This window comes from Mizuhopecten yessoensis, unplaced genomic scaffold (genome assembly GCF_002113885.1).
Source record: "Mizuhopecten yessoensis strain PY_sf001 unplaced genomic scaffold, ASM211388v2 scaffold716121, whole genome shotgun sequence".
Classification (NCBI taxonomy): Eukaryota; Metazoa; Mollusca; class Bivalvia; order Pectinida; family Pectinidae; genus Mizuhopecten; species Mizuhopecten yessoensis.
This window is the reverse complement of record NW_018479958.1, coordinates 123,638-134,580: the sequence shown is the minus strand read 5'-3', so window position 1 is coordinate 134,580 and position 10,943 is coordinate 123,638. Positions and strand designations below refer to the sequence as shown.

General features: G+C 43.7%; 1 protein-coding gene and 1 long non-coding RNA gene across 5 annotated transcripts in view; one reads left to right on the top strand and one right to left on the bottom strand.

Annotated features, from left to right (window-relative positions):
- The window catches only part of LOC110441759 (cytoplasmic aconitate hydratase-like), a 48,803-nt gene that overhangs the window by 20,434 nt on the left and 17,426 nt on the right, over positions 1-10,943 (top strand). For all 4 annotated transcript variants that reach the window (XR_002461914.1, XR_002461915.1, XM_021485003.1 and 1 more), the window contains 9 exons: positions 710-810; positions 1,035-1,163; positions 1,274-1,557; positions 2,259-2,343; positions 4,027-4,183; positions 4,949-5,013; positions 8,162-8,221; positions 8,707-8,811; positions 9,063-9,205. Coding sequence is in view for 2 of the 4 variants with exons in the window: in XM_021485003.1 (XP_021340678.1) it covers positions 710-810; positions 1,035-1,163; positions 1,274-1,557; positions 2,259-2,343; positions 4,027-4,183; positions 4,949-5,013; positions 8,162-8,221; positions 8,707-8,811; positions 9,063-9,205 (1,129 nt within the window). In the remaining 2 variants the exon portion in view is untranslated. The remainder of the gene's footprint in view (positions 1-709; positions 811-1,034; positions 1,164-1,273; positions 1,558-2,258; positions 2,344-4,026; positions 4,184-4,948; positions 5,014-8,161; positions 8,222-8,706; positions 8,812-9,062; positions 9,206-10,943) is intronic.
- Positions 10,158-10,943, bottom strand: part of LOC110441761 — a 9,284-nt gene continuing 8,498 nt past the window's right edge. Inside the window, exon 2 of the long non-coding RNA XR_002461916.1 lies at positions 10,158-10,917. This is a non-coding gene — a long non-coding RNA (uncharacterized LOC110441761). The remainder of the gene's footprint in view (positions 10,918-10,943) is intronic.

Sequence of the window (10,943 nt, the reverse complement as noted above, 5' to 3'; positions counted from 1 at the left end):
TTATCTCTCAGTCCACCTTTACATATCACATCTCTATTAGTGAAGGGGCCTTTATCTCTCAGCCCACCTATACATATCACATCTTTATTAGTGAAGGGCCTTTATCTCTCAGTCCACCTATACATATCACATCTTTATTAGTGAAGGGCCTTTATCTCTCAGTCTACCTATACATATCACATCTTTATTAGTGAAGGGGCCTTTTTCTCTCAGTCCTCCTATATATATCACATCTTTATTAGTGAAGGGCCCTTATCTCTCAGTCCACCTTTACATATCACATCTGTATTAGTGAAGGGGCCTTTATCTCTCAGTCCACCTATACATATCACATCTGTATTAGTGAAGGGGCCTTTATCTCTCAGTCCACCTGTACATATCACATCTTTATTAGACTAAGCAGTTTCCTTCATAATCAAATGCTAGAAGTCAAACAGTCAACAACTAGCTGCATATTTCAAAGAAATAAACAAATACAGGATGATTATTTCACTGTTAATGAAGAATAAGACTTCTTGTGCAGCTTATTTTCTACATTTCCATCAAAGCATAATTATGTTTTACAAATGTTTTCTTGTTTTATTTGCAAGTTCATACATAAGTTGAAATTTTAAATTGTTGCCAGTTTAAAGTAAGCTAAACAAATACAACAGACAAAGCCCCTTTGGTTTTAGGAATCTACATGCAGCTCTTTTGTTGTATGTTCCAGGTCGTCATAGTGACAAGATACAACAAATAGAGAAGTACCTCCGTGCTGTGCATATGTTCCGTAACTATAGCGACCAGTCCGAGGATCCTGTTTTCTCACAGGTTTGTTTCTTCTCTTGACCACAAAAATGTTCAAACACACAAGTTAAAGCTATATGTTACCTTACACACTTGGGATATGAGTTTTCTCCCCTTCCAGTTCATTCAAATAAATTAAAGGTTACTCAAATTTCTATCAGTGCATGCACTCAAGTGAAATTTCAAATTTATTGTCAATAATAAGGCATAGTCAATCAATGATTTGTTGTGACCTCTGACCTTGACAGATTGTGGAGCTTGACCTGTCCACCATTGTGTCCTGCTGTTCTGGTCCTAAGCGACCCCATGACAAGGTAGCTGTCACCGACATGAAAACAGACTTCAAAGCTTGTCTCAACAACAAAGTCGGCTTCAAGGTAAGGCGAACAAACTCAGTGTGAATGTGGCAATGAAATTTCAACATTGGAAACAATAAAATTAAATTTAGTAAACAAAATGAATTCATTCTGCCTTGTTCCATTACCAGGGTTTTGCCATTCCCTCAGACCGCCAGTCTGTCACTGCACCGATCGTGTTTGACAACCAAGAGTACACAATGTCACATGGCTCTGTCGTCATAGCGGCCATCACTAGTTGTACGAACACGAGCAACCCGTCAGTCATGTTGGGGGCCGGACTCCTGGCGAAGAAAGCGGTGGAGGCAGGACTCAGCGTTAGTCCATACATCAAGACAAGTCTGTCGCCGGGCAGTGGGGTCGTCACCTACTACCTCAGAGAAAGTGGCGTCACACCCTACCTGGAGAAACTTGGGTGAGTAGGGAGGGGGCAGGGCTCTACGGGTAGGGTGAGTAGGGAGGGGACAGGGCTCTATGGGTAGGGTGAGTAGGGAGGGGACAGGGCTCTATGGGTAGAGGAGGGAGGGGGTTTAAGGGGAGAGACATGACTTAAGAGGGAGAGAAAAAGCTCTACAAGGAAGGAGCAGGGATCAAAAAGGGAATGGGTACAGCTGTATAGGAGGATGGCAGGGACTTCTGTAGTTGAGGAGGGATGTGATGTGAAGAAATGTACTGTATCCCTAACTTGGTAAAAGGAGCTGGGATCCTTGGTTTTTGGTGGGGGAAGGGAGAGAGTACAGCTGGGAAGGGAGAGAGTACAGCTGGGAAGGGAGACAGTACAGCTGTACAGCTGGGAAGGGAGAGAGTACAGCTGGGAAGGGAGAGAGTACAGCTGTACAGCTGGGAAGGGAGAGAGTACAGCTGCAGAGGAGATTTCCAGTTACCCAGACAGTTGAGGGATGTGATATTGTGAACTGTACCATACCCCTACATGTAGAAATGGGTTATAATGAGAATTGAGAATTCTAGGGTTCAGGGCTCCACGGAGCCTCCATTAAAATAAGGCTTTTAGACCATATTTAAGAGACAGAATATGATAAAGGGCTGAATTAAAATGAAGGTTTAATGAAAAAGACACTCTATCTTGGTATTGACAGTATATGTTAATTGTTGTAGATTTGACATCGTTGGTTACGGCTGTATGACCTGTATTGGTAACAGTGGTCCCCTACCCGAGCCTGTATCAGAGGCCATAGAAAAGGTGAGTCAGTGGCCCTCTACCCGAGCCTATATCAAAGGCCATAGAAAAGGTGAGTCTGTGGCCCTCTACCCTAGTCTATATCAGAGGCCATAGAAAAGGTGAGTCAGTGGCCCTCTACCCGAGCCTGTATCAGAGGCCATAGAAAAGGTGAGTCTGTGGCCCTCTACCCGAGTCTATATCAGAGGCCATAGAAAAGGTGAGTCAGTGGCCCTCTACCCGAGCCTGTATCAGAGGCCATAGAAAAGGTGAGTCTGTGGCCCTCTACCCGAGTCTATATCAGAGGCCATAGAAAAGGTGAGTCAGTGGCCCTCTACCCGAGCCTGTATCAGAGGCCATAGAAAAGGTGAGTCTGTGGCCCTCTACCCGAGTCTATATCAGAGGCCATAGAAAAGGTGAGTCTGTGGCCCTCTACCTGAGTCTATATCAGAGGCCATAGAAAAGGTGAGTCTGTGGCCCTCTACCTGAGTCTATATCAGAGGCCATAGAAAAGGTGAGTCAGTGGCCCTCTACCTGAGTCTGTATCAGAGGCCATAGAAAAGGTGAGTCTGTGGCCCTCTACCCGAGTCTATATCAGAGGCCATAGAAAAGGTGAGTCAGTGGCCCTCTACCCGAGTCTATATCAGAGGCCATAGAAAAGGTGAGTCAGTGGCCCTCTACCCGAGTCTATATCAGAGGCCATAGAAAAGGTGAGTCAGTGGCCCTCTACCCGAGTCTATATCAGAGGCCATAGAAAAGGTGAGTCAGTGGCCCTCTACCCGAGTCTATATCAGAGGCCATAGAAAAGGTGAGTCAGTGGCCCTCTACCCGAGTCTATATCAGAGGCCATAGAAAAGGTGAGTCAGTGGCCCTCTACCCGAGTCTATATCAGAGGCCATAGAAAAGGTGAGTCAGTGGCCCTCTACCCGAGTCTATATCAGAGGCCATAGAAAAGGTGAGTCAGTGGCCCTCTACCCGAGTCTATATCAGAGGCCATAGAAAAGGTGAGTCAGTGGCCCTCTACCTGAGTCTATATCAGAGGCCATAGAAAAGGTGAGTCAGCGGCCCTCTACCTGAGTCTATATCAGAGGCCATAGAAAAGGTGAGTCAGTGGCCCTCTACCTGAGTCTATATCAGAGGCCATAGAAAAGGTGAGTCAGTGGCCCTCTACCCGAGTCTATATCAGAGGCCATAGAAAAGGTGAGTCAGCGGCCCTCTACCTGAGTCTATATCAGAGGCCATAGAAAAGGTGAGTCAGTGGCCCTCTACCTGAGTCTGTATCAGAGGCCATAGAAAAGGTGAGTCAAAGGTCAACAGTGGCCCTCTACCTGAGGCTGTATCAGAAGCCATAGAAAAGGTGAGTCAAAGGTCAACAGTGGCCCTCTACCTGAGTCTGTATCAGAGGCCATAGAAATGGTGAGTCAAAGGTCAACAGTGGCCCTCTACCTGAGGCTGTATCAGAAGCCATAGAAAAGGTGAGTCAAAGGTCAACAGTGGCCCTCTATCTGAGGCTGTATCAGAGGCCATAGAAGAGGTAAGTTAAAAGCTCACAATGGCCTGTAGCTGCGCCTGTGTCAGAGCAACTTTCACTGGTCCTTGGGTCCTAAATATATACATAATGCAAGCAGAAATTGTTTAATTTTGTCAGAAAACAAGTGTATGAATTTCTTGTCTGTAATCAACATATTCATATCTTCATCCCCACAGAATGATTTGGTAGCTTGTGGCGTGCTCTCAGGGAATCGTAACTTTGAGGGGCGGATCCATCCACTAACGAGGGCAAACTACCTGGCTTCACCGCCCCTTGTCATAGCCTACGCACTTGCCGGCACCGTCCTCATTGACTTTGAAACACAACCCCTAGGTAAGGACTGGATTATATTTCAAAACTAAGGTTTTAACTCAGGAACCACAAAAACACACTGCAGTTTCCTCATCACAACATTAGAATGTTTCCAATTTTGTGATGTAAAAAGCATGTGAAATGGGGTTTTAAGATAGAAAGTTTTTGCACTCCTTTTTAGTACCGGACAGTTTCATCATATATGCCCAGGAATGGGAGAAACAGATGATTTTCATGATATAAGCCAAGTAGGGCAAAATGTGTATATCTTAAAGTGAGGGGTGGGCTTATTAAAGGACAGTGAAATCAAGTTTGTTGGAATTTCTACTGAATTACAATAGATGTGGATTAGCTTATTGCCAGATCAATATGCTATTGGATTTTATTGACCTTGGGAACAAAGTGAATATATAAAAGTCGAGTCTGAAGTAAGGAAAGTACTTCGAGGTATAAGGTGATATGGGCTGCGGAGTCAGAAACTAGGTACAGGCCGAAGGTGAAGAATGGAATTCAGGTAAAGAGTGGGCTTAGGGACTGTCACTACAGGAACATATGTATTGCCTTTAAATCTTGATAATTGATTGACTCGAGGAAGTGTAGAAGCTAGGAAGGTTCCATCAGATCCTTTACAATAGGGAGCATATATAGAACTATAGAAATTGCCATCAGACGGTTTAGGTGTGGAAGTGAATAAAGAGAAATAGAAGTATTTCGGAAGTGACTGACTACCGACATCCCTGTCACTGTGTAAGTTGTGTGTATGATTGTAACATACCTGTATTTCAGGAAAAAATGGTGAAGGAAAGGACGTGTTTCTCCGGGATATCTGGCCGACACGAAAAGAAATCCAGGTATGTCTTAAATGGGACAACACTTATTCTTCCAATATATGAGCTAAGACAACTTTGTAGACCCAGAAAATTAAAATCTGTTGGTCACAACTGACATTGACCTAAATGTTCAGTCTTATATCGAAAATCATTTTGGATGTTTATTCTGTACTCTAAGGAATGTAACTCTCAATAAGTAATGTCACTCTTCTCTCATTCAAAACAAGTTAAGTGATTTGTTGTTAAATATGGCCACTTTGTACTGGAACGTGAATGAAGAAGCGAAATGGGCTTAGCTCTGTAACCCAGACGTTGTATTGGGAAGTAACTTAGTTGAGCTAACAGTGTTGCTGTGGCATATATTTTTGTCGTATGTACATGACAACGGGGACCAGGAAACACATGATTCTGTCGTCTGTACATGACAACGGGGACCAGGAAACACATGATTCTGTCGTGTGTACATGACAACGGGGACCAGGAAACACATGCTTCTGTCGTCTGTACATGACAACGGGGACCAGCAAACACATGATTCTGTCGTCTGTACATGACAACAGGGACCAGGAAACACATGATTCTGTCGTATGTACATGACAACGGGGACCAGGAAACACATGATTCTGTCGTGTGTACATGACAACGGGGACCAGGAAACACATGATTCTGTTGTCTGTACATGACAACGGGGACCAGGAAACACGTGGTTCTGTCGTCTGTACATGACAACGGGGACCAGGAAACACGTGGTTCTGTCGTCTGTACATGACAACGGGGACCAGTAAACGCATGATTCTGTCGTCTGTGCATGACAACCGGGACCAGGAAACACATGATTCTGTCGTATGTACATGACAACGGGGACCAGGAAACACATGCTTCTGTCGTCTGTACATGACAACGGGGACCAGGAAACACATGGTTCTGTTGTCTGTACATGACAACGGGGACCAGGAAACACTTGATTCTGTCGTCTGTACATGACAACGGGGACCAGGAAACACTTGATTCTGTCGTCTGTACATGACAACGGGGACCGGGAAACACATGATTCTGTCGTCTGTACATGACAACGGGGACCAGGAAACGCATGATTCTGTCGTCTGTGCATGACAACAGGGACCAGGAAACACATGATTCTGTCGTATGTACATGACAACAGGGAACCAGGAAACACATGATTCTGTCGTCTGTACATGACAACAGGGAACCAGGAAACACATTATCCTGTCGTCTGTACATGACAACAGGGACTAGGAAACACATGATTCTGTCGTCTGTACCTGACAACAGGGAACCAGGAACCACATTATCCTGTCGTCTGTGCATGACAACAGGGAACCAGGAAACACATTATCCTGTCGTCTGTGCATGACAACGGGGACCAGGAAACACATGATTCTGTTGTCTGTACAAGACAACAATACAGAAAGAGTTACCGGTAACGATATTTGAAAAAAAAAAATACTGCACATGCTCTTATGACATTATTGATTTATATTGTTATATTCGACTTCGGTAACAAATCTAGATAAACCCTTGAGTTGCCTCAATCGCAAGTGTGTCTGACAAATAAGCCAGATTTTCCAGGTTCAACCCCTAGCAAAGGCATTGCAAAAAAATAATGACATCGGTAACATAAATGTCACCCTGGTAAAATACTGGCCACTTCCGACTGCTTTGCTTAGGGAGAAGATGTCTAGCTCTTTGGGTAGAGTGTCAGACTAGTAAGCCATTCGGTAGAGTGTCAGACTAGTAAGCCATTCGGTATAGTGTCAGACTAGTAAGCCATTCGGTAGAGGGGCAGACTAGTAAGCCATTCGGTAGAGTGTCAGACTAGTAAGCCATTCGGTATAGTGTCAGACTAGTAAGCCATTCGGTAGAGTGTCAGACTAGTAAGCCATTCGGTAGATTGTCAGACTAGTAAGCCATTCGGTGGAGTGTCAGACTAGTAAGCCATTCGGTGAAAGTGTCAGACTAGTAAGCCATTTGGTGGAGTGTCAGACTAGTAAGCCATTCGGTGGAGTGGCAGACTAGTAAGCCATTTGATATAGTGTCAGACTAGTAAGCCATTCGGTGAAAGGGTCAGACTAGTAAGCCATTTGGTGGAGGGTCAGACTAGTAAGCCATTCGGTGGAGTTTCAGACTAGTAAGCCATTCGGTAGAGTGGCAGACTAGTAAGCCATTCGGTAGAGAGTCAGACTAGGAAGCCATTCGGTGGAGTGGCAGACTAGTAAGCCATTTGATATAGTGTCAGACTAGTAAGCCATTCGGTGGAGTTTCAGACTAGTAAGCCATTCGGTAGAGTGGCAGACTAGTAACCCATTCGGTAGAGTGTCAGACTAGTAAGTCATTCGGTGGAGTGTCAGACTAGTAAGCCATTCGGTGAAAGTGTCAGACTAGGAAGCCATTTGGTGGAGTGTCAGACTAGGAAGGCATTCAGTCGAGTGTCAGACTAGTAAGCCATTCGGTGGAATGTCAGACTAGTAAGCCATTCGGTGGAATGTCAGACTAGTAAGCCATTCGGTGGAATGTCAGACTAGTAAGCCATTCGGTGGAATGTCAGCCTAGTAAGCCATTCGGTAGAATGTCAGACTAGTAAGCCATTCGGTGGAGTGTCGGACTAGTAAGCCATTCGGTAGAGTGTCGGACAAGTAAGCCATTCGGTGGAGTGTCAGACTAGTAAGCCATTCGGTGGAGTGGCAGGCTAGTAAGACAGAGGTCCCAGGTTTGACCCCTAGCAGAGGCTTGGACAAAAACAATGACCTCAGTCTGTTACATAAATGAAAATAGAATTTATCATGCATTAAAAGAATAAGTTTTGCACTTGAAATTATGCTTTGTGGTTTAAATAATGACCAATTGAATTTTGTATGGTTTGGTCTAAAATAAATTAGATTGTGTGGATTCGACAGCAATACTGTAGTGTTGATACTTCAGCATTAAATACATTTTGTTTTATGAATGGTTGAAGTAAAAAACAAAAAATTGCCTTCTGACCCCATCCTCACATTCAATTCTAGAACAGAAGGATTTTGAACAAGATATTACGAGCACAAAAATAATTGTCTGTGTATACCTGTTGTAATAATAATACAAAAAAACCACTCATTTTGACTGGAACTCGCCCCGAAGTGATGATTTAATTAACAGCTGTTTTGTTTGACAGGAAGTGGAACAGCAGTTCGTGGTTCCTGCCATGTTTACAGATGTTTATTCACGAATTACTGTAAGTAGTACAGGTGCTATTTTTAATGAGGTAAACATTTTTTGTAAAAAAAACACCTACAGAAACAGGAAACTGGACTATTGGAAATGTGATAAATACATGTACCATATATAGCTTGTTTTATGTTAACAGTAGTAAAGGATGATATATAAGTACAGTTTACCTACACAAGGCTATACACAGTAGTAAAGGATGATATATATATAAGTACAGTTTACCTTCACAAGGCTATACACAGTAGTAAAGGATGATATATAAGTACAATTTACCTACACAAGGCTATACACAGTAGTAAAGGATGATATATAAGTACAGTTTACCTACACAAGGCTATACAATCTACATGTAGTTAACAACTACTAGTTGATGCTTTCAATCTTATCTTCCCTGTATATCAGAAGCCAAAATAAAGATATATATATTTGGCCAATTTATGGGGTCAAAGTTGACTTTGGTTTAAGATGCTTTGTTTTTGTAATGGACAGGCTGGGAATAAGAGATGGAATGACCTTGAGGCCCCGTCAGAGATGTTGTACCCCTGGGATCCAAAATCCACCTACATCAAGTCTCCACCATTCTTTGAGACTATGGTAAGTGGGTTGGTAAGAACATGGTAAAAGGGTTGGTGTGTCTGAGATTGGTGGGCTAGTAAGACTATGGTAAATGAGGTTGAGGTAGTATTTACACCAAATATGTCAACCTCAACATATGTTCATTTCTATCTTACACCAATTCTTTTTTATTTTCCCAGAATTTCTTTTAGGATACAAAGTTTGATATTAATCCATTTTAGTGAGACACTATTAAAAATTTGTGAAAGAATATATTTCTGCCTTCTTAGACCAAAGAACTGCCCACCCAGACAGGATTAAAAGATGCATGTGTGTTGCTGAACCTAGGGGACTCCGTGACAACAGATCACATTTCTCCTGCGGGGAGTATCGCCCGTAACAGTCCTGCCGCACGCTACCTGGGATCTGGAGGGTAAGTTGATGAGGCTCCACAGGGAAGGCAGAAATTGCCAAACCCAATATATATCTCCGCTATTGATGGAAAATCAAATGCGCTTTCCAGCATAGCTTATAGCCCTCTTCCTATGTGGCAGGTTTTAATTGTACATAGGATTATTGTCGCCTTCTAGCTTCGCACTAGAGGGAATCCCTTTCGCTCAGTGGTAGAGCGTCCGACTAGGATCCTAGGGATCACAGGTTCGATCCCCGGTGGAAGCACACTATTCTCTTTCCTGTAACAAATGGTGTCCGTGACCTTCCCTGTGGTGACAGGAAGTTAGAACCTGGGTTGTTTGTGTTGGAAACGAACACATTTAAAAAGGGGGGAGTAGTGTGGCAGGTTTTAATTGTACTTAGGATTACGGTCACCTTCTAGCTCCAAGCTAGAGGGAATTTCCCTTTAGCTCAGTGGTAAACCATCCGGCTAGGAACACAGGGATTGGGGGTCCGATGCCCAGCGAAAGCACACTATTCTCTTTCCTTTTACACTTACATACCTTACCTCTAAAAGCTAAATATAGGAGACTGCCCAGTGTATTGTATAGCCCTCCTCCTAAATACCTTACCTCTCAAAGCTAAGTATAGGAGACTGCCCAGTGTATTATATAGCCCTCCTCCTATATACCTTACCTCTCAAAGCTAAGTAAAGGAGACTGCCAAGTGTATTGTATAGCCCTCCTCCTATATACCTTACCTCTCAAAGCTAAGTAAAGGAGACTGCCAAGTGTATTGTATAGCCCTCCTCCTATATACCTTACCTCTCAAAGCTAAATAAAGGAGACTGCCCAGTGTATTGTATAGCCCTCCTCCTATATACCTTACCTCTCAAAGCTAAGTAAATGAGACTGCCCAGTGTATTGTATCGCCCTCCTCCTATATACCTTACCTCTCAAAGCTAAGTATAGGAGACTGCCCAGTGTATTGTATAGCCCTCCTCCTATATATCCTGCCTAGTGTATTGTATAGCCCTCCTCCTATATATCCTGCCTAGTGTATTGTATAGCCCTCCTCCTATATATCCTGCCCAGTGTATTGTATAGCCCTCCTCCTATATATCCTGCCCAGTGTATTGTATAGCCCTCCTCCTATATATCCTGCCCAGTGTATTGTATAGCCCTCCTCCTATATATCCTGCCCAGTGTATTGTATAGCCCTCCTCCTATATATCCTGCCCAGTGTATTGTATAGCCCTCCTCCTATATATCCTGCCCAGTGTATTGTATAGCCCTCCTCCTATATATCCTGCCCAGTGTATTGTATAGCCCTCCTCCTATATATCCTGCCCAGTGTATTGTATAGCCCTCCTCCTATATATCCTGCCCAGTGTATTGTATAGCCCTCCTCCTATATATCCTGCCCAGTGTATTGTATAGCCCTCCTCCTATATATCCTGCCCAGTGTATTGTATAGCCCTCCTCCTATATATCCTGCCCAGTGTATTGTATAGCCCTCCTCCTATATATCCTGCCCAGTGTATTGTATAGCCCTCCTCCTATATATCCTGCCCAGTGTATTGTATAGCCCTCCTCCTATATATCCTGCCCAGTGTATTGTATAGCCCTCCTCCTATATATCCTGCCCAGTGTATTGTATAGCCCTCCTCCTATATATCCTGCCCAGTGTATTGTATAGCCCTCCTCCTATATATCCTGCCCAGTGTATTGTATAGCCCTCCTCCTATATATCCTGCCCAGTGTATTGTATAGCCCTCC